At 46.6% G+C, this 26,334-nt stretch overlaps 2 protein-coding genes and 1 pseudogene across 2 annotated transcripts; 2 read left to right on the top strand and 1 right to left on the bottom strand.

Annotated features, from left to right (window-relative positions):
• The first annotated feature begins 5,006 nt into the window (after positions 1–5,006).
• LOC118704978 (heat shock transcription factor, X-linked member 3-like) lies at positions 5,007–6,324 on the top strand. The gene is made up of 2 exons (XM_036413088.1): positions 5,007–5,474; positions 5,755–6,324. Exons 1-2 carry the CDS (start codon positions 5,007–5,009, stop codon positions 6,322–6,324), a joined length of 1,038 nt encoding a protein of 345 aa, XP_036268981.1.
• A 1,250-nt stretch (positions 6,325–7,574) lies between these two features.
• On the bottom strand, positions 7,575–8,847 carry LOC118704977 (annotated as a pseudogene).
• Positions 8,848–15,604: 6,757 nt separating this feature from the next.
• Positions 15,605–16,345, top strand: LOC118704976 (melanoma-associated antigen 10). Its single transcript, XM_036413086.1, has one exon. It carries the CDS (start codon positions 15,605–15,607, stop codon positions 16,343–16,345), a length of 741 nt encoding a protein of 246 aa, XP_036268979.1.
• Positions 16,346–26,334: the final 9,989 nt, after the last annotated feature.

Below are 26,334 nucleotides of genomic sequence, written 5' to 3'. Positions count from 1 at the left end.
TTGCTCGACTCCCCCAGATTCCCGGGCATGTGGAGGCATGTGCTCAGCCTGACAGCCCCACCCAGGGCCCTTAGAGCTGACAGGAGCACCAGGAGGTGGATTCTGTAGTGCCCTCCTTTCCGAAGACCGAGGACCCCGAAATCCTCAATCAGGAGGGGCTCACACTTGCAGAGATCACTGCTATCCCAGGACCAATGCTGGAGGGGGCACTACTACACCCAGGATGTGTCAGGAGCAGAGAAGGAGGATTATTATGAGTGAGGATTAAAAGTCAAATCACCTCCATTGGACAAGGACACACAACCACAATGCCTCAACACTTCCCCAAATCCCTGCTGCTGCTCAGCATCTTCAATAGTAGCTAACCCTTAGAACCCACAGTTTCCACAGTGTCAACTATGCTGGTGAAGAAGCCCCATGAGACCCTTTAATCTTCTTTGCTCTCCACCCCTTCCACGGGGCTAGGATGAACCTGGGATCCTTGCTATTGGCCCTGAGATAATATTTCAGGACTTTCAACTTGCTAGTTTCAGCGTGGGCCCTGGGACCCCTCAGGAAATCCTAAGTTGCAGGAGCACATTTTAACTGGATAGTACAAATATTGTACATGTTGGGTCAATGTCATTCACACACTTAGATGCTGAAGCTTGTGAAGCCTTCTATGAAAAGAAACATTTGAAAACTTCCCATACAAAACAAGGATAAATTTCAAAATCATCACAGGTACCCAAAGATGCTACAGCACTTCACCACCACCACCCCAACTGACCCTGGGCCTCATATAGTGAAGAATTAGCCTCACATCATACCCAGCTCGAGAAGCAGCCAGACATGGACCTGAAACGTGCCCTGGTGCAACTTGGCTTAGGACCCCTCTTCCTTGCCACTCATAGCCTCTTCAGACAGGGATGGGATGGAACTAGGATCCATTCTATCATCCCTGAACAAAAATTCAAGGACTTTCAACTTGGTGGTCTCAGCGTGGGCCCTGGGGCCCCAAAGGAACTTGTTGTGTGCCACATCACTGTTGGGTGCCTGCGGGTACAAGCAGGTACTGTTCCTGGACCCAAACTTTGGTGAGGAGCCCCCATGGAATCCTATGTTTGTTTCCATCATGCACCCCAATGACCTTCAGGGCTTCCCAGATTTCATCCTTGGGGACACAGTTGCCCTTCTTGGAAGTCACCCACAGAAGTGTAACCAGGAGGACATTGTTGGGAAATCTGTGCTCATTGCTCACCATCCTTCTCCTAATGTATCTTGCAAAAGAGGGGATCACAAAGGCAGCAATGTTGAATGGTGTCATCAAAGAGTACCAGGACCACTTCCCTGAGATCTTCATCCAAATCTACAGTGCATACGGCTGGGATTTGGAATTGATGGGAGGGAAGTAGACCCAATGACCACTGCTATGTCCTGGACACCACTGTGGGAATCAATTATGATTGGGAGCTGATCCAGAAAGAAGATCTGACCAAGAGACATGAATACACAAGGAGCTTTACTGGAATGGGGTTTGAACAAAGATGAGGATGAGAAGAATCCTTCACAGCAGGAGACCCTCCATGGGTTTTTTGGTCAGGAGAGTACTGTCCAGAAGGGAGTGCATTGTTTTGACTGTTTGTGTCCCAGTAAAAGGCTGATGTCGCAACCCTAACCCCTAAAGCTGACAGCATTAGGAGGTTGGGCCTTTGGGAGGTGCTTAAGTCACGAGGGCTGAGCCCTCAGGGATGGGAATAGCACATTATAAAGAGTCTCCAGAAAGATCCATTCGCCTTTCACCATCTGAGGACACAGCAAGGAGGGCCCTCACTGAAGCACTATGGCACCTTATTCTTGGACTTCCAGCCTCAAGAATGGTGGGAAGTAAGTTTCTGTTGTTGATAAGCTACTCAGTCTGTGGTATTCTGTTATGGCAGCCGAACTCGACTAAAAGAGGAGGTCAAGGGAACAGCTGAAAGACTGGCATTGGAGAGGAGGCTCATGTGTCTAAGTGAGGTTTCTCAAGAGCTCTGGGGGCGTGACTTGAGGTCTTGGAACCACAAGGCTTTCTTTTATCTACACTTGGCAGCCAGACTAGCCTCAAGGGCTCCATAGTCCAGAGCTCAGCTCTTTCTCTATGGCTTCAAGGCTGTACAAAAGCAACAACAGCCAAGTCAAGACTGAAATCACTTTCCCTCGGAGGTGGCTGTCCAGGAAGTCCAGTCAGCTGTGCTGCATGGAGTGCAGCCACCTAACTCTGGGGGCTCTGTTCATATGGCAGCAACACACATGGGTTATCTCTGGGACCTTTGGTGTTCTGGAGAGCATGATATCTAATAAACACTGTCTGACTGGTGGTTGTGGGCCGAGGGTTAAATTTCTGGGACTGAGCAGGCTTAACAGAGGAATGCCATTTTCATATTGCATTTCATCAACTGCACTGAAATGAGCCGTGTGAATATTTCATCTTCAGAGGAGAAGATGAACTCAATGTCCTGTATTCTTCACCACAGTGGAACTTCAGTGGATTTTGAATAAAATAATATTAGCTAATGATCCTACAGAATCAGTGGGACACTAGCATTGAGTGCCTAAATCATACCAAGTAACACATGTTCTTTATGAGATGCCAGACTGGTTTCCAGAGACTTCTCTCTAATTTCCCTTCCATGAAATGGGCAAATTCCATTAAATAAATAACCAGCAGAGTCATGAGCTAGCAAAGGCCATAAGGCACCCTCCTTTTCAGCCTTTAAAAAACTCCCTTAAGAAACAATACTTTGGTAGGCAGGCAACAGAATGGAGCTGGCTGTTTAACCAGAGACACTAGGAGCCTCCCCCGCCCCCCAACCCCTGGATGTAAAGAAGCCCATTCTTAGCCTCTGGGGCATGTCCTCCAAGAATAGACTGATTCTTGAATGAATGCTTTGTAAACCTGTTTAGAAGCACAAAGACCATGGACTGAGCCTGAGTCTAAACCCAGGGGCTCCTTTAAGGATGCACTTATTAGGGTGAGGGGAACCTTGGGGAATTTTCTTCCTAATTGCCTTTGCACTCAACTTTTAGCAACAAAGCCTTGACACCACTGTTTATAAATAGGGGAAAAATGAAGCCACTTAGTGGCAGAGCTGATACAAAAACCTAGGACCTGAGAGGGCAGGGCGGGGCGAGGATGAGCTGCAGACTCCGCCCAGCATGGCGGGGTTATCCCTAGCCCTCACCCAACCAAGGGTTAGCAGAGACAGTGACGTCACCACCGACTGGTGTAAAACCCCTGGACTGGGTGAAATTAGCTCTCTTCCGCCATGCTGCCAGCTTGACTGGGACAGAGCCCATGCTAGCATGGAAAAGGCTCTTTTGTTTATTGCATCGGACTCGGCTCCCTGGTGGTCCTTGGGGATCACGAAGTCTATGCGTAACAGACCCATGCAGGTGGTGCCCATTCATGATACCACTCTATCTCCCTATACAGAGTGATTATTAAGACCAAACTTGTCCACAACAACTACAGAACATGGATCACAAAAATCACCATAGTGTCCTCTCCTCTGTAGTGAAGATGACTTGAATTTTGCTTTTGTGCCATTCCACACCCAAGCTCTTATCTATATTCAACAACATATTTATGATTATTTTCATATCAGCTTCCTTCACTCACAGCTAGCTAAACAAGTTAGAATTTAACTTGGTAGTGAATCTGTGTAGAGTAGGGTTTTTTGTTTTTGAAAAGGATCTAACCCAAGACCAAACAAAATGATTCAATGTACCCACCATCAGGGCTATGGCAGGAGAGGAACACATGGGCTTCTGGCAAGTAGAACAGGGCTGGCATGAGAATGAGTCAATAGAATGCTTTGTTTCCCCAGAGCCAGGTATGTGCCTAACCACAAATCACTAATGAAAAGGGGAAGAACCTGAGGACATCCAATTTGGAAGTGGGAAGCCGGAAATCTGGCAGAGCCAAAGCCCACCCACTTCACTGAAGAACAGAAATGGGGCAGAGGGGACGCCTCAAGCGAGTCTGAATCTGAGGGTGTGGGGAAGGTGATTGGAGAACACAAATGCAGGTGTCCCAAAGTGAACTCATCTTGAGGAGTAAGAAGAGTTCCTATGTGGAAGACATAGAAACTAAAGCCAATGCCATTGTGACCTGAGAGTGGTGAGATTTGGGGCAAGCCAAGCTCAAGAGAGAGCTCCCTAGGAAATCAGAAGCTGTGGCTATCCATTCCCACTGCAACCCCATGTTTAATGTCTTCTCTCATGTCCTTTGGGTAGCACTTAGGTTGAGGAGTGAAACGTTCCCACCTGTGCTGGAGCACAGCCCTATTCTGGGGACAACTCGACCCAGAGCTAAGAAAATAGGACTCTTTTGGAATCATCTGAGCAGGGTGTACTAATCAGTAGACACAGCTGGAAGAGACCAAAGCAGAAAGCTTGTGAGGGGTGCACTGAAGAGGGGGGCTACCTACTGAGACTAGGCGAACCACCATTTTCTGGGAGGAACAGTTCCTCCGGGGCCCATCTGACCCAGTCAGTATTGGAGGTTGCCCAAGTTAGAACTAAGGAGGGCCTGGACCTTGAACAACAAAGAGTCCACCAACCATCCCCCCTTCTCTCTTTAGAGATGGGAGTAGAGATAGGATTGTGAACTCTCAACACATCCAGTGAACTAGCAAGACTAAAGAATTTTTCTGGAATCAGATGAGCACATTTTCTATTAACCGGACCACTATATTTTGTACTATTTAAAAAGACAGTAGATGGGGGCTCTAAAGATGTCCATTCCCCCACACTTGGCCAGGGCACAATCTGCAGAGCAGCCATAAGTCACCTTTGTGACATCACATGACTTAAGCAGCTGGTTGCCCCACAACCAAGACTAGAATTTTGAGGACAGTATATATATAGGGCATCGCTGCTGTGACCACAGGCATTTCTGACCCCACTTTTGAAGAGATAGGATCTAGGGTACCAAATGCTTCTTGATGTAGAGCATCAACATGACTAGTCAGAGTACCTATGAGATGCAGGAAGCCAGGCTGGCCCCATCAGAGGAAGGACAGCCACCAATACTGGTCCAATATGATACATCCCCAGGACCCCATATGGGTCCCAGAGAGACTTTGGAGAGGCACAGTAGCCAGGAAGAGAGCCAAGATCCAAGCCCACAAGACAACCCTCAACCACAGACCCCAAACCAAAAGGCCACCAATGTGGAAGGAAACAACATTCTTTATGGACTGTCCTTCCCAATAAAGCTTTGGAGGATAGTGGAGGATGATGCCTTCCAGTCCGTGCGCTGGAGTGAAGACGGAGACACCGTGATCGTCAAGGAAAACCTTTTGCAGAGGGAGATTCTCTGTCGAAGGGGAGAGGAGGAAATCTTTAAATCGAACAGCCTGAAGAGTTTCATCCGATTGATGAACCTCCATGGTTTTAGCAAAATACGCCCTGATGATTCTACAATTTACTCTCCAAGGAATAAGATAATGGTAAAGTACAAAGTCCTCCCATTTCCCATGTTCCCTTTTACTCAAACATCTTCCTAGTGGAACCGGAAGAATGATATAATGAAAAGGTTTCATTTCTGGGTCTAAACCTTTTTCACGTGATACAGTATTTATCAAAAAATGAGAAACTATAGATTTTTATTTGAAACTATAACCCCCTTAGAGATAATCTGTAGGGATGAATAAAGACTCTGAGAGGCCCGTTAATGTCAAATAGATATCTTTTTTCCAAAAATGACTAAATTAATTAATTTTGTTTCAGATCTATCAAAACAGCAATTTCCAGAGAGACAAGCCTTGGCTCCTCCAAAACATTAACGCAGAAGGCAATCAAGTGGCCCGAGTTTGTCCAGGTACCAGTGCCACCCCTGCAAAGAGAAAGAAAAAGATGGCCCCCACAAGACGCTCTCCAAGACTACACCAGGAGGACAACAAAAAAGAAGCCGAACAAAAGGCTCAGGAGACAGATAAGAATGAATGGGGATCCAGTGCCACCCAGGCATTCGAGTTCTCCGCTCCTCAGCCCCTGAGCAGTGCCAGGGAGGTCCAGTGTCCTATTGCAGCCAGTGGTTCAAGTGGGGAGGACACTTCTGGTAATTTCAAGTTTGTGCCCACGGCTACTGCCGGAACTGATGGCACAGGGGGTCTGTCTCCAAACCCCCCAAATGAACCGTCACAAGGTTCAGTGATGTCTTTATACAGCATATGCTATTCTACTCTTATATCTGGCCTTTTAGACGTGGCTCCATCTCAGGACTCTCACCAGTCCGAGGAGGACCAAGAGGGCTCCTTGGATAACAAGTGTTCACTCAAAAACAATGCTGGCCCATAGTATCACAGGCTTTGTAACCATGAATCCATTTCAGCTTTAGTAAAGGCAAAATTCCAATTTGTTAATTCCACAAAATAAACAATCCAATAAGAATTGTGAGTCCATGTTCTTCTGTTTCTATGCCACATACCCCATTAGATGAACCTGAGGAGGCTAGAAATCCTGGCCCCAGAAAGACGTGCATCCCGGTTGTCCTCTTTCAAGTTCACCCACTCAGCCAAGGATCTGGCTTGAGCATCCTGAGGCAAGCCCAGGAAGACCTGGTACCCTGAGCCTTGCCTACTGAACAGGAGACAGAACTGCCTGGCTCCTGACCTTGGGGGAATCACCTTACATTAGTCATGCATCCTGAAACAGGAGGGTCTTTGCTCACAGGTCCCCCTATGATGTCAGGAAGTTTCTGATCAGCATCTGAGTGTCTATCCCAAGTTCCAGGCACCTTGGAGAGAGGCCCACCAAGATCTGTTAAGTGGTGTACGACAGAGGCAGTCTGGCCATTCCAGATAACACCCAGGAGAAAGCCCATCATCCTCACAGCTAACAACCATTAGTAATCCTGCTAGAAGGGACACAAATAAATTAAAGAGTGCCCACATGGAAAACAAAAAACTCTACCCATCACGTTTCCATCAGAGCTGTATTTCAGATCTCTCCTTGGGTCCCAAGTTAGGTATGTGACGTGTGTAACAGAAGCCCTAGTGAGCCAAGGGACACTTACAGCAGACCAGTCACTCGCCAGGAGAGACAGGTGCTTTCTTTCAAAGACTGATGTCCCTTCCACCGTGAATGGAGCCATGCCTTGGCTGGTCACCCTCCGGCAATCATTCAGTGCCCGCTCCCAGGCCTCCCACAGGGTCCCTGGGTGCTGCTGAAGTGTTCTGTGAGTTTGACCAGAACAAAGAGATGGGAGTTTTAAAGGATAATCAGTTCTGCTAAAACAGTTGTTTTCTTTATAAAAGCCAGGAATGAGCAGGACCAAAAAGAGTGATAGCAGCAAGGTATGTCCTGGCAGCTTCCCCATTTCCCTAAAGTCAGACAGAGTGCTTGAGACAGGCAATGAGCCCAAAGAGGCATCTCGCGAGGACAGTCGCCTACATCTGGGCACAGAAATCTGTTTACGTGAACAGCAGATGGTGGGTAGTGCTCTCCATGGCAGCGCCAATTCAGTGACTCAACTGTGGCATGATGGCCCTTTGATGGTGATGATTCATCTGGATTCTCAGTAACCTTCCTGTGGAGTCCTCCTGTCCCTAGGGGTTCAGGTGCTGTGGGATGCCTACCTGGAAGACAGCCTTTCCCCTTTTCTGGGTATGAGCTTCAGTAACCACATGGGGTTTGAAAGTGCAGTCGGGTACTTCTGCTTCAGGTTGGTCAGGACAGCATGGTGTTCCAGTTCCACATCTTCCTCAGGAGCCACGTTCCTGGGGCACTGCAGAGTTGCCCCAATGTCAGGGAGCCCCGTGCACCATGAGAGAAGCACTGAGATGTTTTTCCTTCCATCAACCAAAGGAAAGGGTTCTTTAAAGTTATGCCCTCCCGAGCAAAGCTGATTTCACCAAAGGGCACGGAGTGAGCTGGGTCCCTCTGAGAACTTCCGATGTGTCAAACACTGTTCAGGGAATTCTGGGTGAGGCCAGGGAAGAGAGGGAAAAGAAGAGGACAGAGCCTGGTCCAATAAAGGGCAGGTCCCAGCCTGACTGCTGTGGGCAGCACACACAGGTCAGAGGAGCCCTGACTGCTGTGGGGAACCCACGGGCATTCAGCTCCCAAGCCCTTCACCAGGTAAAAGGAGCTGGTGTGGGACCTCAACCACTGAGGAATGATCGAAAGGGACCAGGATGCCCTGGGCAGTGGAGGTGGGGCAGCTGTGTGAGATCAGCAGAGAGCCTGAGTCTGGAGGCCACCTGACATTCTCTGTGTGCTGGGCAGCATAACCTGGTCTTTCACACATAAACACACACGTGTGTGTGTACATGCATAAAAACACATGTGTGAACATGGACAACAGCACATGAAGACTTGGACCTTTCCCTGCCCCTCAGGTCACCAATTGGACTGAGAACCAGTGTGGACAGAAGGTTTGACACAGGGCGTAGAAACTCTGCCCACAGAACCCCAGCCTGGGCCCCTTGGCGCCCCTTTGAAGGTGTGCTGCTTACAGAAACCACAGCCTCACCACCACAGGTTTAAAGAAAACAACCCCAAACTCCTGAGCAAGGTCCTGGGGGTACTCTTGGAGAGGTGTGAGCTGCGCTCAGGGTGTCACATCTTGCCTAGGATCACTCCTCAGCCATACTTCTCCCTTCCCAGAGCAGGGCCTGAACATGCTTGGGTTCCACCCCAGCCTCTCCAGCAGCAGGTCCCGCCTGAGGATGTCTTCTCAGTCCCTGTGGGCCATGTGGGTGGTGATGGTACAGTTGCCCTGGCTGTTCACTAGGGTTGCCAGTAAGTCTCCAGAGTGTTCACCGCATTTAAGACCAAGCCTGCATAAATCTGTGGGAAGGAGGAGCAGGAGAACTCCATCTCCCTAGACATCTGTGGGCCTCATGTGGCCTTGGGAAACCACAAGTTTCCCCTGGCTGGATAATTTCCTTCAGCGAAGTGAACTGTCTTTAAGAAGATCTACTGGTACAAAATTGTTTAGGTTGGAAGATACTCAATTTATTAAGCGAGCACTTGCATTCAAATCCTTTATTGATGATGCTGACCTCTCTAAATTCAATCTTTCCTACATGATTGCTATGAATGAAACTGCAGTGTTTATGGGCCAATTATATCAAACGACAATTGAACAGTGGGGTGCCTCCTTAGTGTACATTCCCTCCACTGCTTACGAAAGTGCACGTGTTTCCTGTATTTTGGCAATTAGTCTGGATGGCACTAAAATCCCAAGTTTAATCATTTCTAAGGGCAAGAAGGAAAAGATGGAATGTGTTTTGGGCGTTTTGATTCTTGAAACTGAAAAAGCCTGGGCCACACAAGCAGTTATAAGGAAGTGGGTTGATTTAATGCTGCCACTTTTTATGCGAGGGAGCCAAAGAGGTCTGCTAGTCTGGGATGCAACCAGCATTCATGGCTCTAAAGACATGAAGACATTTCTTCACAAAAGAAAAATAGATCAGATAATGATTCCCGTAGGAATGATGGCCTATCTCCAGACTCTTGATATTGCAATAAACAAGCCATTCAAAGACAATTTGCACATGGACATTAATGACTACATTGAAAATAGAATGGAGAGAAATCAGCGTGGAAACTTTGTGAAACCTAAACTTCAAGAAGTTGTGACTTGGGTGAAGAATTCATGGGAGAAAATCACTGACAGCTGCATTTCAAATGCACTGCGAGCAGGCTACCTTGACAAGAAGTACTCATTTAAAGACAGTGCTATTGCTAAACATGAGAGATTTGGTCCACTGATTCTGAAAAAAATGAAGTCACAAGAAATTCACCAGGAAATTCAGGAATTTGATTGTTATGATGATGTTCCAGAAGATGATGACATGATTGTCATTGAATAAATGAGTAAATTCTTGATACTGTAGGATTCAGTTTGTCTGGTTTGTGTTGACAACTACCGTACTACCGTACCGTATACAGGTAATAAATTTCCTTTATTTTCATTTAACAATAAATGTGTACCATATTCTTCTTCATAGAAAAATAAGACATCCACTGAAATAAGACCTAGCACACCTTTGGGAGCAAAAATTAATATAAGACACTGTCTTATTTTCAGGGAAACAGGGTAGTTCCATCCCATCCCTGTCTGAAGAGGCTATGAGTGGTGAGAAAGAGGGGTCCTGAGCCAAGTTGCACCCGGGCACGTTTCAGGTCCATGTCTGGCTGCTTCTCGGGCTGGGCATGATGTGAGGCTAACATTTCACTTTACATTTGAGAGGAGGGCAGTCCACATTCTAGGTTGTGAGGCTCAGGGCAATTTTGGAGGGACAGGTGGGAAAGGGCTATAGCATCTTTGGGTACCTGTGATGATTTTGAAATTTATCCTTGTTTTGTATGGGAATTTTTCAAATGTTGTTTCCTTTCATAGAAGGCTTCACAAGCTTCAGCATCTAAGTGTGTAAATGACATTGACCAAACCTGTATTTGTACTACCCAGTTAAAAATTGATCCTGCATTGTAAAAGATTCTGAGGGGCCCCAGGGCCCACGCTGAAACTAGAAAGTTGAAAGCCCTGAAATATTAGCTCAGGGCCAATAGCAAGAATCCCAGGTTTTTACTATCCCTGTTCGAAGGGGTGGAGAGCAAAGAAGATTAAAGGTTCTCATGGGGTTTCTTCACCAGCTCAGTTGACACTGTGGAAACTGTGGGTTCTAATGGTTAGCTACTATTGAAGATGCTGAGCAGCAGCAGGGATTTGGGGAAGTGTTGTGGCATTGTGGTTGTCTGCCTACATTTTCCTTGTCCAATGCAGGTGATTTCACTTTTAATCCTCACCCATAATAATCCTTCTTCTCTAGTCCTGCCACATCCTGGGCGCAGTAGTGCCCCCTCCAGCATTGGTCCTGGTATGGCAGTGATCTCTGCAAGTGTGAACCCCTCCCGATTGAGGATTTCGGGGTCCTTGGGCTTCAGAAAAGAGGGCACTACAGAATCCACCTCCTCGTGCTCCTGTCAGCTCTACGGGCCCTGGGTGGGGCTGTCAGGCTGAGCACATGGCTCCACATGCCCGGGAATCTGGGGGAGACCAGCAAGGTCTGAGGGACACAGACTCGGGTCCGCAGAGGCCAGGGGCCCTGGTGTTGTCAGGTGCCGGAGGGGAACAGAGTCACCACTCCCAGGCCTCCAGACCCATCTCTGCACCTGCTCTCAGTCCGGGGGACCACAGAAAGCCCTTCCGGAAGTCTAACCACTGACTTCCGCCCCGGAGGTCTGAGCGAGGAGAGCGAGCGCCATGTCTGGGAGGCCGGCTTCGGGTCGCTAGAGGGACGGAGCCCAGGTATGACCCTGAGGGACGACTGAGGCCCCAGGTCCTAGGGAGACCCCGGGGTGGTGGTGGTGTCTGAGCAGGATTTCCTCACCCCTCGCCCGCCTCCTGAGAGAACTGGAGGTGTCGGGGGGTCTCAAGGACAAGCGGTGAGGGGAGCGGTCTCAGGTCGGCTGGGCTCAGACTCTGCCTGGAGCCGGGTGAGGACCCCATGAAAGGCCCTGGGGTCCAGTTCAGTCCCTGCCGGGAGCCCTGGGCAGTGAGGCCCACGGACCGCCCTTCGGGTCTCGGGTCTCAGGCTCCCGCTTCACAGAGGGAGGGCCAGGGCCTGCAGGCCTCATGGTGACGTCCACCTGAGAATCCAGGGAGCTGAGCGCCATCTTGAGAAGCCGGCTTCGGGCCGGCGGAGGGGACAAGCTGAGGGGAGCGCTCTCAGGTCGTTGGGGCCCAAGCTCTGCCTGGAACCCTGGTGAGGACCCCACGGAGGTCCCCGGGGTCTAGTTCAGCCCCTGCCGGGAGCCCTGGGCAGTGAGTCCCACGGACCGCCCTTCGGGTGTCGGGGTTGAAGCCTCCGTGTGGGGACCTGTGCTCCCGGTTCACAGAGGGAGGGCCAGGGCCTGCAGGCCTCATGGGGACGGCCGTCTGTCCCTGGGGGGAGACAAGGTGACTCTTGTCCCCAGAGCAGCCAGTCCCGGGAACCCCAAGGTGCGGGGTGACGACCAGGTGCGAGGACTGACTTCCGCCTCTTCCGGGAGGAGACACTCGGGGACTCCGTGTCATGGCCGAGTGTCAGGTTGGCAGAGGGTGTCCGGGACCTGCCCAGAGTCAGTGCGGGGACCCCGAGGGAGATTGGGGAACCTGGACCCCAGAACAGTGTCCATGGACATCACGCATTGTGCTTTGTGAGTTCTGCATTCGGTCTGAGAGACACTGAGGGTTTGGTAGGAGGAATAGGGCTTCAGGCAGAAGAGGGAGCACCCCAGGTCCTGCTGATGAAGAGTTGAGGACACTGATGGAGATTGGGGGCCCTGGTCTCCAGAAGAGTGTCCATCTAGCAGGCCTCCCAGAGTGGGGGAAGGGTGACCTCACACATTGCCCTTTGTTAGTTCTGCATTCGGACTGAGAGACACGGGGCTTCAGGCAAAAGAAGGGGCACCCCAGGTCCTGCTTCTGTCAAATTGAGGACCCTGATGGAGAAGTAGGCGTCACTGTACCTGAGAATACTCAGTCCTAGGAGGAAGAGAGGGTGCCGTGACTAGAGGGTGGGTTAACTTCTTCATCCAGGTCTGAGAGACTCAGGGGTTCACTGTCAGAAGCAGAGCCACAGGTCGTTTGAGGGAGCAATGAGGTGACCCTGGTCCCCACAAGGTAGGGGACCCCATAAAATCCTCCCCTTCTATCAGCCATGGGATGCTCCAGGAGGAATGACCATGTGCGGTGTCCCGTGACTTCTGCAGCAGGTTTGAGCTAGACTTAGAACTTGATAAAAGTGCAGGTCCACAGAGGGTTGTGCAGAGTTGCTGCCCAGAGCCAAGTGGCATTTCATGGCTTCACATCCGGGTCAGTGAGATTGTGGGTTTCAGTGTAAAGAACAGGGCCTCATGTAGGCAGAGGGAGGACCCAGTGCCTGCCAGAGTCAAGATGAGGACCAGGAGAGAGGACTGAGGACACCCAGGAACTCCCAACATAGAGCTTCCCAAATGCTCATTCTTGCTCTTAGCCATGGTAGGTGCTACAAATGCTTTCCAGGTATAATGTTCAGTGACTTAAGCCCAGGAAGTCAAGAGAGCTGAGGACCAAGTCTGAAAGCTGACTACAGGTCCACAGAGGGAAGGAGCCTAGTCCTGAAGACCCCGAGGGAGTATTGGGGGCCCCCCACAGAATCTAGTTTTGCCTCAGCTGTCAACAACATGGGTCCAGGTGGCCAGGTTGTCTGGCTGAGTAATATTTCCTGGAAACCATCAACCTCCACCTTCTTATATAACTTGGAAGTCAAGGATAAAATCAGAAACTAGTAACTGGAGGTTTGCAGGGGGATGGGCCCACACTTTGCCTGGAAGCAAGGTAAGGAGGAGAGAGAGGGCTAAACATCCAATGGAATCATTTCAGCCCCCTGCCAGGAGCCCTGAGAATCCCATGGTTTGGTGGACTGATGTAAACTCTTCTCTAATCCCTGTAAGACCTTTGGAGGTATTAATCACAAGAGGAATCTGCTGACTTTCACATTCTGGTCAGGGAGAGACTGAGAAATGTATATAAGGAGCAGCTGTTCGGTGGGCTAGAGTGTGCCAGGTTCTACAGAGTGTCAAGGTGAAGATCCTGAGGAAGGACTGATGATCCAGGACCTCAAAGCAGAGATGGACCCAGTGTCTGAACTTGGATATTTCCTGTCCTCTGCCTGGGCGGTGTGGGTGTCCTCTGGAGCTATAAGCCTTGGATTAAGGAGTGTAGCTTCAGGTCAGCAGGGTGGCCTTGGCCTTCAGGATGCATTCTCTGGTTAGGGAAAGGGATAGATCTAGGCCCTGCCAGGAGTAACATTTTATACCTTAAGTTCATTGAGGGAATTCCTATAACAAACAGAGGGGGCTCAATAAAGTCTGCCCCTGTCATCCTTTTCATCCCTAAAATCCCACAGGTGATGCACCCTCAGTATTGAGGGAAATGAGTCCTTTTTGTGAGCATCAACTTCAAATCAGTAGAGGTGGCCACATCTGGTCAGTAGAGAAAGGATTCCCAGTATCTGCCATAGCTCTAGAAAAGGACCAGCAGGGAGGGTGGAAGGTATGAAGGTTCACTGACCATAAAAGGGAAGTTACCACAAAGTGTCCAGCTTGCTATGTTCTCATATCCAGGAGGACCCTGTCAGGGATGCCTGGATGGCAACCTGTCACTACTGCCACAGTGTTTGGGATGAAGGATCTTGGGTATGTGAGGACCTGGGTCTGAGAGAAATGTGAGGTCAAGGGAGGGAAATATCTCATGATTTCCCAGGTGACAATGTGCTGACCCTTTGTGAAACCCGAATGTGCACTGTCTTCGCAGAAAAGAAAGGATGACACAAAGTCCAGCTAGCCCCTGTTCTCAGACCTGAAAGAATCACATTGGCCCTAATTGACATGCTTCTTTCTATCATGGGCAGGAAAGTGGGGAATCATCGAGGAGGTGAGGTCTTGATGGGAGAGATCAAGTGTTCCAGGTGGGAAGCCTGGGAGAAGGGGCAGTTCCTGGCAGGAGTAAAAGTGAATCAGCTACGGGGGCACTGGGGAACCCAGCCAGGACAGAGAGCCCTGTCTCTGCTGCCAGCCTTTTGTGATGTTGGCAGGGGTATGGGTGATTTGGGACACAGATACGAAGCTGCATCACTTTGCCTTGCAGTCTCTTAGGGAGGTGAGGACCTTGGTCTGAGAGGACGACATCAGGTCATTTGAGGAAATACTCATGTTCAACTGAGAGCAGAGTCCTACGTCCTGCCAAGAGTCAAGGTGAGGTCCCTAATGGTGGAGGGAGTGTAGCCCAATCTCCAGAACCAAGTGGAGGGACCCTAAAGAAATCTGGCCTGACCCTATTGTCAGCTCTGAAAACCCTTGGCATGGCCATCAGATTGAGCCCCTCCCCATTTTCAGATCCAAGGACCCAGGGAGGACACATCCTTGGTCTAATGGCCTGGACTCAGGCGAGCTGAGGAAGGAACCCAGGTCTTGGCATGGGTCATGGTGAGGAATGAGGAGACCCTTCACACTAAGACACGTGGAACCCATAGATTATGGCCACACATTGTTGTCCTTTGATGACTACTATAAGCCCCTGGACAGGTGCTACAAAATATGGGAACCATTCACTTAAGGATGCGTGTTCTTATTGCAGGAGTTTGGTCTCAGGCCAGTGGGGCATGGGGTGGGGGAAGCAGACCCTGAGTGGGCACAGAAGGATCCCCCCCCCAGAAAGGAAGATACTTCATAGCACCCCACCCCACACTACCCCACTATCAGACCCAGAATCTCTGGCTGTGCCAGTTTTTTATTTCCATCTTCAGGAAATTAGGGGACAGGCTGCCCAGCAGGAGAGACCCCTGAGACCTGAGAGCATTCTTATAGAGTAGCTCTAAAATTCTTCATTCTCAGAGCTGCCAAGGGTATGTTTTTCAGCTGAGGATACTCACGTATCCAAAACCTGTCACAGGTGCAGCTATTTGGGGATGAGGAGGACTTGATTGTGACTGCTCTTTATCTTTGTCCCTCTCTGCCTTGTTCCTACACAGCTTAGAGCAGGTGTGTGCTGCTGAGACACCAAGTCTTCCCAGAGCCCTGCAATTCCTGACTCTGTGCTCCTGCCATGGCGGCCCCTGAATGGAGCCAATCTGAAGACGAGGGCTTCAGCAACCAAAATGAACAGGAGGCAAGCAGCAGAGAGGATGATGAAGATTCTGAGTCATCACTGCACGATGTCCTATATATGAAGATGAGTGACCTGGTGGAGTTTCTACTCCTGAAGTATCATGCAAAGCAGCCAACTACTAAGGCAGAAATGCTGAGTAGGGTCATCAAAGAGCATCAGGATCACTTCCCTGAGATCTTTAGCCTAGCCTCTGATTTTTTGCAGCTCCTCTTTGGTATTGATGTGAAGGAAGTGAACCCTAGCACCCAAACCTATGTCCTGGTCACCACTCTGGGGCTCACATATGATGGGATGATGTCAAATGGCAAGTCCATGCCCAACACTGGCCTCCTGGTCATGCTCCTGAGATTGATCCTTGCAGAGGGCGACTGTGCCCCTGAGGAGATAATCTGGGAAGCACTGAATGTCATGGGTGTGCGTGACGGGAGGGAGCATTGGATCTATGGGGAGCCCAGGGAGCTCATCACCAAAGTTTGGGTGCAGGAACAGTACCTGGAGTACCAGCAGGTGCCCAACAGTGATCCTGCACGGTACCAGTTCCTCTGGGGCCCCAGAGCTTATGCTGAGACTACCAGGTTGAAAGTCCGAGAGTCTTTTCAGAGGGATTATAGAAGGGATCTCAGTTCTGTCTTATACCTGTCTGAAGAGTCTATGAGTAATGAGGAAGAGGGGGTTTGAGCCAACTTGCACCCAGGAACCTTTCAGGCCCCTGTCTGGAAGCCTCTCATGCTAGACATGATGTGAGGCCAATTCTTTACTCTGTGTTGAGAAAAGGGCAGTCAACATTCTAGGTAGTAAGGCCCAGGGCTATTTGGGGGGAATAAGTACTGTAGCATCTTTGGGTTTCTGTGACGATTTAGAACTTTTTCCTTGTTTTCTGTAGAATTTTTCAAATGTTGTTCCTTTTCATAGAAGGTTTTATGTACTTCAGTTTGTTGTGAATGACATTGACCATACATGCATTTGTACTATCCAGTTCAAAAGTAAGAGTTTTGCTATTGTGTAATACAAAATGGAACACCTTTCAGCGTATTTTGTGATTCTGAATTAGATAAAATGGCATTAGAATGACATTTTCTTGTGATTTTTCTTTCAAATGTGAAAGAACTTGAAGGAGAAAAGTGAGACAGCTCTCAGGGTGAAGCTGGCACAACCCAAGGTACTGAGTTTGACAGTGGTGTGGTGTCAGGGACTGTTTACTCTGTTCTGGGGTGGATAGTCCCCTCTCTGGTCACTCAGAGCCCTCACTTTCCTTTGACTGGGCTTGGGCCCCACCCTTCTGTTGGCCTGAGGCAAAACTCTCAGAATAAGACCACACATCCTTGAGACTGAATAGAAGAAAGTGAGGGGGCCTACATCTGGCCCTTTATACTCCCAGTGGTTCTGGGATGGGATGACTTCTGGGTCCTCACCAGGACATCTACTTCAGCTGCCCTGACTTCAGACCCTCAGACCAAGGCCCTCTGGTCCCTGAGACTACCAATCTGGAAATGAGGAAGGGCTCAGCCTGACAGCCCTGCCTGGGCTTTTCAGGGCTGACAATAAGGACTGGCCAGATTTCCTTGGAATCCCTTCTTTGTTCTCAGGGTTGGACTACACTCACTCTTCCTTTGGGGGCACTCACTTTGACTCTTAGCAGGACCTGGGGCTCTGCTGTGAGCAGGTGTGCTTTCTCAGTTGACTTGAGTTATCATCTCAGACCAAAGTCCACCCTCCCTGAGAGCCCGAGAAAAGAGCTCCAAGGTCAAAAAAGGCTGGCAGCAGGGACTGGTCCCTCTATCCTGGGGTGGAGTTCTAATTCTTCCTGTAAGTTACTCATCTTTACTCCTGCCAAGGCCTGCCTTTTCTCCTAGCACCCAACATGGGATAGTTGACTTCTATCCCTTAGACCACATGTGTCAAACACAAGGCCCGCGGGCCAAATCCGAACTGCCAGGCCTTGCAATGTGGCCCGCACCGCGCTGTCATCACTGCACTCCACTGCGTTTCCATCACAATGACAGTTTATGACTGTTCAGTAAACCATTCGGCCCGCGATTTAGGCTGGATTTTAGATTTTGGCCCCTTCTCTGATTGAGTTCGACACCCCTACCTTAGACCAAGACCTTACCTCCCTGAGGATCCTCTACCTTCCCACCAATGACAGAAAAGAGTGTGCTACTTAGGGTCACTAGTAACTATTCCTTTCAGGACTGAGGACAGATGGCAACCGGACTCTGTCATCCTTTTTTTTCAGATAAGCAGGTGAGAAGAACATTAAGGTTTCATGAAGGGCCCGCATCTTGACGTCTGGCTGATCCTGGGACACCTCCTTCTGCTGACCCCATCTTTCCCCTCAGCCCAAGGTCCTCAGATCCCTGAGATTCCCCATCCCCAGCCACATGGTAGTCATGGGAGCATGCTACACTATTCATCCCTGCCTGGATCCTCCCAGGCCTGAGAACAAGGCAAGCTGGACTCGGTAAGGTCCCTTACCCTTTGGGCTGGTAGAACCTTCATACTCTCCACCCTTCCTTTCTTGAGACCTGGCAAATCCTGGGACTCCTTTCTCTGCTGACCAGATGTGGCTGCTTCTGCTGACCTGAAATTGCCCCTCAGAACAAGGCCTCACATCCCTGAGAGACCAAGGCAGAGTTGAGGGTGCATCACCTGCAGCCACCCATGCCTGGGGACTTCAACGATGACAGGAGCAGGCCAATTTGAGTGGGCTCCCTATGTCTGGGGTGGGGGTCTGCTAAGTTCTCGATCAGGGTACTTGGACCCCACCAACTTCTGATTTGCTGTCTCACTCCTCATCCCAAGGCCTTTACATCCTGAAGACCCCCAAGGCATAAGTCAGGAATCATCTGATTATCCTGTTCTTGGACCTTCAGAGACTGAAAGCAGGGTTATGGAATCCATCTCTGATTTGGTATCTTAGGTCCTCAGTCCTCCTTCAGGGTCCTCACCTAGACTCTCTGCAGGACCTGGGCCTGCCCCGCATGTGGTGATTTGAGGCCCTGATCCTTACATGAAGTTCCCAATCTCTCTTAGACCTGGATACAAAAGTCAGGAAAGACCACTTGTGATTAATAGCTCCAAGGGGTCTCTCAGGGCTGACAGTAGGGGTGGGCTTCTGTTAGGTCACTTTCATTCTGGGGTTCAGAGTACCCTCAGTCTTGCCTCAGCATCCTTCTCTTGATTCGGACAGAAGTTGGGATCCTCCCCTCTGCTGCCTGAGATCCTTATACCAAACTCCAAGACTCTTTCAAACCCAGATGTGAAAGTCAGGATACACTGCCTGTGGTTATCCTGTCCTTGGAACCTCCCAAAACTGACTGTTCTGGGGTCCAGCATCCCTTTAGCCTTCCTCGGGGTCCTATCCTTGATCCTAGCATGACCTGAGATTCTCTTCTGCTGCCTCAGTTCCTACTCCTTATACCAAACTCAGTCTCCCATGCCTGGATGCAGAAGTCAGAAAATGTCATATGTATTCATCCTCCCTTGAGGCCTGCCAGAATTGGCTTTGTTTTGGGCTGCAAGATCCTCATTCTTCCTCAAGATCATAAACTTGATTCCACACCACGCTTCTTACCTTACTTGAGACCTTATTCTTTTCACCAGTCTCTCTCAGACCCAGATGCGGAAGCCAGGAGATGCTGCACCTGGTCATCGATTATGGGGCTTCCTTGGCTGATGGCAGGGGTGCACTTCGGTGGGGTAACCTTTTTGCAAGTCCTGGGTTCCCTTACCTTTCCTTAGGATCCTCACGTTAACTCTGGAAGTTCATGGGCCTTCCCTCTGCTGCCTGAAACCCTGCTCCTTATACCAAAGCACCAGAGTCTCACAGACCCAGATGCAGAAGTCAGGAAACCCACGTGTGGCCATCCCGCCTTCTTGGCCTCCTAGACATAACTGTCCCTTTGTATTCCATCATGGTCTTTAGGTTTTAGAACCTAGTAGGTTTTAGAACCTCTTTCTGTTGATCCAAGGCACTCAGACCAACGCCTTCACTGTTAAGTATGAAAACATCACATCAGGCCACTAAGCCTGGGAATTCCCAGGGCTCCCACCAGGGCCTGAAATAGATTCTATGAAGTCCTCCCTTTGTTCTCACCCTGAATCCAAGCAGAGTCTGGGCCCCGCCAGTGCTGACCTGAGATTGCTTCCCTCAGAAATTATCCTTGACTCCCCATTCTCTGAGGAGGTGGGTGAGAGGTGCAGTAAATAGCTCTCAGTAAGACACCTCACTTCAGACTCTCAGTGCTGACAGCAGGGCCACCCTGGGCCCTGGGGCCTCAGTCCTCCCTCAGGGTCATACCTGCACTCTGTAGCACTGGGCTCCTTCCCTCTATGGACATGAAGCTGGCCTCCCAGATGGGGGCTAACCTTACTCAGACTTTTGAGGTGGAAGTCAGGGAAGGTCATATCTGGTCAGCATTTCTGCCTCCACCCAAGGGCTGACAGTAAAGATGGAGATAGGTTTCGAGGGTGCTGAAGTACTCCCCACTCTAGTCCTCATCTTTATCTTGCAAGACCTAAGCCCCTGCTTTCTGTTAACCTGAGTCTGTGACCAAGGCTGTGACTCCACCATTTCCCTGGAAAAGTGTGGAGGACATGGTGTTCATTCAGTCTGAGAGTCCTCCTGGGATTCCCCAGAACTGACAGAGTTGGATTATGTAGTGCCTTCTGTTCTGGAGTGAGTAGATCCTTCAGTCCTCACTCAGGAGAGGGCTTCACATTCCTTGAAGAGATTGCTGCAGTACCAGGACAAATGCTGCAGGGGGCACTGCTGTGCCCAGGTCTGGGGGAGCATCACAGAAGTCCTCTCCCACTTTCTATAGCTTCTCTTCACCAGTCTGGCTGAGACTTTGGAATACATCTGTTTTTAAGGTTTCATTTTTTAATTAATTTCTTTGTTGATTAAGGTATCACACATTTGTCCTCAACCCCCATTCCAATCCCTCACCACCCCCCATTTATACCCCTACCCCCCTATTGTCCTTGACCACTGGTTAGGCTCATATGTGTGCACATAAGTCCATTTTTTGTTTGTTTGTTTTTATTGATTTCAGAGAGGAAAAGAGAGATAGAAACATCAATGATGAGCGAGAATCATGTATTGGCTACCTCCTGCACTCCCCACACTGGGGACCAAGCCCACAACCTAGGCATGTACCCTTGACCAGAATCAAACCCAGGGCCCTTCAGTCCACAGGCTGGCGTTTTATCCACTAAGCCAAACCAGATAGGGCTAAATTTTTCATTTTTGTACTGAAGACGCTGAGGAACAGGAGGAATTTGAGGAGGTCCTGTGGGTTTGTGGTTGTCTGTCTTTGCTTGTCATTGCAGGAGTTTTTTATCACTTTTTTTAAATCTTTATTCATAGTAAGTAACACATTTTACATCTCTACCTAGTGTATTTTTAGAATATATTTGTGTATATATAATTTCATGAAAGACTACCTACCTTTACTATCTGTGGTTCACTGGTCATTCTATTTCTATTCCATTCTTTACATTAGATTAAAATCATAATTTTTTGACAGACCCATCCTCACCCACTGAGGCGGTTTCAGATGGCTATTTACAGACTCCAGACTATCTCAATCAATGGTACTTTTCTGCTAATCTGGTATTATCCCAGAGATACTAGCATGTGTAATCTGAGGGCCTCAGATTTGTGCAATGAAGCAGGAAAGAAGTTTAAACATTTTCCCCTATCCACCCTGTTGTCTGCATCTATGCAAACTACAGCCCCTCCCTATTCCCTTACTCCCCATGCCTCTATCCCAAACACAAGTCTTCAGTCTCCACAAGACAGCTCACCAATCTTCAGTTTCTCCCAGGCTTTCTCATGGTTCATTGTTTAGATTTTGTTGTTGATTTCTCCACCTGCTTCCTTCTATGGTTTTCCAGGTTTGATTTGGGAAGCAGAAGCCAACAGTCTGAGCATGACAGTTCCAGTAAGTCACTAATTCTGTAAATCATTTAAATAGAATCAACATGTTTACAATACTCTGATCCCCATTAATGAATATGATATACTGTTCCATTTATTTAGGTCTTCTTTTACCTAAATCTATTAGTAAACTTGCATATTTAGATATATTTATACAGATATATAAAGGTATATACCCATACATACAATATGGTATACATGTATACAATATTAAAGTACATCCAAAATAATATATCTTATGTGTATCATATATGTATAATATACACTGAGAGGCCAGATTATTATGCGTTCAAAGATCATAATAATCTGGCCACTCAGTGTATATCCTATATAACAAAAAGCTAATATAACAAACGGCTAATATGCAAATTGTCCCCTCAACTAGGAGTTCGACCAGCAGGCAGGCCAGCCAACCGCCCATGTCTCCCACCCGCATATATATATATATTGAGTGGCCATATTATTATACGTTCAGAGATCATAATAATCTGGCCACTCAGTGTACATTATTATCTATAAAGTAGTTATATAATTTTACATAGTTACATAGATCTTATACAGTTTTGAAAGACTTCTTCATCAGTAATTTTCAGATATTGTTGCTGTTGTGAATGGGATATTTTATATTACATGTTCTCATTAGTTACTGAATTAGTGGCAGAACTTTTTATTTTGCTATGCTATCTGAAGTCTCATTTACTTGACTATCCTATGTGCCAACTAGACCTTTGAATTTTCAAAATAGATGATCAGATTGTGATCAAACACTATCTCTTTATTTTCAGTATTCATACATATTATTTATGGGACATCCACAGCTCTGGCTTTGTCTTCCAGTATAGTTATGAATTGTAGAGGTGAGAATAAACATTTATGTGTAGTTCCTAATTTTAATAGGGTTGCTGCTAACATTTTACACTTAAGTATGCTTACTGTTTATTTTAGGAAATGAAAGCTCCTCTAATCTTAGTTTGCTACAACTTTGAACTATGAATTCATCTTGAATTTCTTTAAAATACTTTTTCTTTATTCATTGACTTGATCAAATGATTTTTATTTTCTCTAATTTGCTAATGTAGGGAATTACAATTGAAAATAGTTTATAATGTTAAATCATATTTTTATTTCTCAGGCACAGACTGTTGATTTAATTCTCTGCTCCACTGAATATGCTAATAGTCATCAGAAAAATTCCAAGTGGATTCCTACAATATAGCTGACCGGTACTCTTCAAAACTGTAAAAATCATGAAAAATAAGGAATGTCTGTGAAATTGTCACAACCAATTGTATCCTAAGGAGGCTTAATGACTGAAGGTAATGTGGGATCCTATATGGGATCCTGAATCAGAAAAGGACATTAGATAAAAACTGAAGAAATTTGAGTCAAGTGTGGATTTTTGTTAATAACACTGTAACAATATTAGATCAGTAATTGTGACAAGGCACCATAATATAGCATGTTAATAATAGAGGAAGCTGAATGTGAAGCATATGGGAAGTCTTTGTACACTCTTTTCAAAAATTTGTGTAAGTCAAAAACTATTCTAAAATAAAAAGTTTTTTTTTGTTTTGAAAATTTAAAACGGAAAAACTTAGCCAACTAGATAAATGATAAGTATGAAAAAACTATTAGCAAAACATCAAAATTATATGAAGAAAAGTTGAAAGCTTTAAACTTTAAATTGGGAACTAGACAAGGATAACTGCTTCCACCAATTCTATTAAATATTTTCATAAAAATACTAGCCAGTGCAATAATGGAAACAGAAAAAATAAAATATATACAGATCAGAAAACAAAAAACAAAGATGCCACAATAGATAGTTAGATTGTGTATGAAGAAAATTCAAAAGAACTGAAGTTAAATTATTAACTCAATGAAAGTGTATATAAAGGTTGATGACTTTAACACTGATATACAATTTTTTTCAACAGTAATAAATAGTATGAAAATAAAAGTAAACAAAATGTAACCTGTAACTTATCATACCAAAATATCAAGTAAGAGTAATTCTGGCCAAATGACACTTAAGAACTTTGTGGAAAAATGGATAAATGCTACTTAGATAAATTAATAATGTTTGACATAAATATAAAATATAATATAATCATGAATGTGAAGATTCAATGTTGAAAACATGTTAATTCTTCCTAAAATTATTCTATAGATTGACTACAATAGCAAAAAGCTCAAAAGGCTTTGTGGGTAAATATGTGTATTTATGTACATTTGTATATGAAACATGACAAAATGATTCTAAAATTTAAATTGACATAAATTGGGCCAAGGCTCACTTGAGATATTAGAAAATAGACAAATTATGTTACTAAGTAAGAACTGTTAAAATACTATAGTAATGAAATTTGTTGTGTGAATTCAGGAGTTAACAAATAGACCAATGGAACTGCATAGAACTCTGAAATAGACATGCTTACATGTGAACCCTTGATTTATGAAAACGGTGCAATTTCAGAGCAGTGGTGAAAGGACGGTGTTTTTTATGAATGACAGTGAAATAACTGGTGTCTATATAGAAAACAAAATGCAACTGGAACCCTCCTGTTATTATACAAATATCAACTGCAGAGGGGTTAAATACTTTTTAAAATTGTTATAAAAATGTTCAGCCATACATATAAGTATACAGAATAATAAAATGAACCTTTATATATTCTATCATCTCGAGCAGCAATTTTCAACTGTTTTCATCTAATGGCACACCTAAAGTAACTAGTAAAATTCTGCAGTTGAAAATCACCGACCTAGAGAGCTAGCAGCCTGGGTCAAGTAGAGCATGGATAATGCCGAAAAGGAAAGGACTATGGTAAAAGAGGCTTGGGACATTGGTCAGATTAGTAACAAAAAGAGTGAAGATTATATGAATTGAGGAATATAGGAAATGGTAACTCCTTCTGCCCCCTTATCTCCAATATTGATGTCCTTATTACCTCATGGGTGGGCTTTTTTTTTTTTTTTTTTTTTTCAAAGAGCAGGACATTGTACTTAGCCATGGCTTGGGAGAAAGCTACCTGGGCCAAGAATCTGTTCATTTTGTCTCTCACTGCACCCATCTTTCTGCTGACCTCTGGAGCTCTTGAGAGTACATTTTGACATACCCATAGATGTATGACTTGACAGCATGATTTCAGAGACTCGTGACAAGGGGATGTTTTGCTCTGATGAAGGTGTCCTGTACATCCTGCTGCCTTGCAGAAAATCCTTTATGTATACCCCCACTACTGGGTCTTGGGTTACTTAATGAAGCAACAGAGGGGTCTCTTTACTTCTTGAGGTCAGGGATACTTTAAATGGTGAGAGGATAGGAATCACAGAGTGATTCCACATTGGTCAGGGAGCTTCCAAAGATGGCAATGGGAAGGACTCTTCCTCTAGCACATGAACTACCACCAGTCTCATCAGAAAGAATGCAAATTCTGCCATAGCTGAGTTAGTCCTGGACAAAGTGGACCTGGAGATGCTCAAGCCTTCAGTGAAATCTCTGACAAAACTACAACTAACCTTATTTTGACATCTCAGAGTTTCTGAATTCTTCTGAGAGTCCTCTCAATAGTGTGGACAGATGAAAGGAAGTGTATGGAAGAGATATATGGATGGGCCCAGTATTAACACAGCAATTCCCAATGGGTGGATGAGATGACCAACAAGGGCTCTTTCCTCTTACAGGGACTCACAGCCAACCAAATTGTGGCCCTATTTATGTGTGACCCAATTCTCATTTAGAGACTGAGACTGCCAGACTGATGCCTTTCTAATCAGGAGGTTCAAATCCCATTTTGATGATACAGGGACTTCATTAAGACACTTCCATGACACTCAACTGCTGAGCCACATCAGGCAGGCCAACATGGCATTTTATTTTATTTTATTATTTTATTTTATTTTTTTCCTCACTCTATTTATTTATTTATTTATTTATTTTTAATAATTTATTTATTTATTTTATTGATTATGGTCTCACATAATTGTCCTTATCCTCCCATTCCCATCCCAAACCCCTCCCTACATATGCCCCCACCCCCCTCCATGGCCACTGGCTAGGCCAATACAACATGGCATTTTAATGAGACTCTGCAAACTTACAAAAACTTGAATATGATGTTCTCTTTTCACCGTCACAGGGTTTTCTTGCTCTCTATTCTGCAGGTCTACATCAGCCAAGGACATTTAAAAAATTATAAAGACCTGCCAATGGAAATAAATGCCCTTATTGTATTTTGGCACCACAATGGCTTGCTGTGTTTTAAAATACTTTTGTTTAAAATGATTAGAATAGTTTGTGCAAAAGTATAAACTAATTTTACTATTAACTGTGACATTACCATTTCCCTTCTGCTCAAAAACCCTGGTTTCAAATGTCCCAGGGTATGAGGAGGACAATGCGCAAAGCCAGGGGAAGGGGAAGGGGAAGGTGAGCAATAGAAATAAGAAGTTTCCAGGGCTTGCCAAAACTGATTTGGCTCAGTGGATAGAGTGTCGGCCTGCGGACTCAAGGGTCCCGGGTTCGATTCCGGTCAAGGGCATGTACCTGGGTTGCGAGCACATCCCCAGTAGGGGGTGTGCAGGAGGCAGCTGATCAATGTTACTCTCACATTAATGTTTCTAACTTTCTATACCTCTCCCTTCCTCTCTGTAAAAAATCAATAAAATACTTTTAAAAAAAGGAGTTTCCAGGGCTCAAATAAAGCTCCCTCCTAACTCAACA

Source organism: Pipistrellus kuhlii, unplaced genomic scaffold (assembly GCF_014108245.1).
Source record: "Pipistrellus kuhlii isolate mPipKuh1 unplaced genomic scaffold, mPipKuh1.p scaffold_m20_p_49, whole genome shotgun sequence".
Classification (NCBI taxonomy): Eukaryota; Metazoa; Chordata; class Mammalia; order Chiroptera; family Vespertilionidae; genus Pipistrellus; species Pipistrellus kuhlii.
Note: the sequence above shows the minus strand (reverse complement) of the source record. Positions and strands in the feature narration are given on the sequence as shown.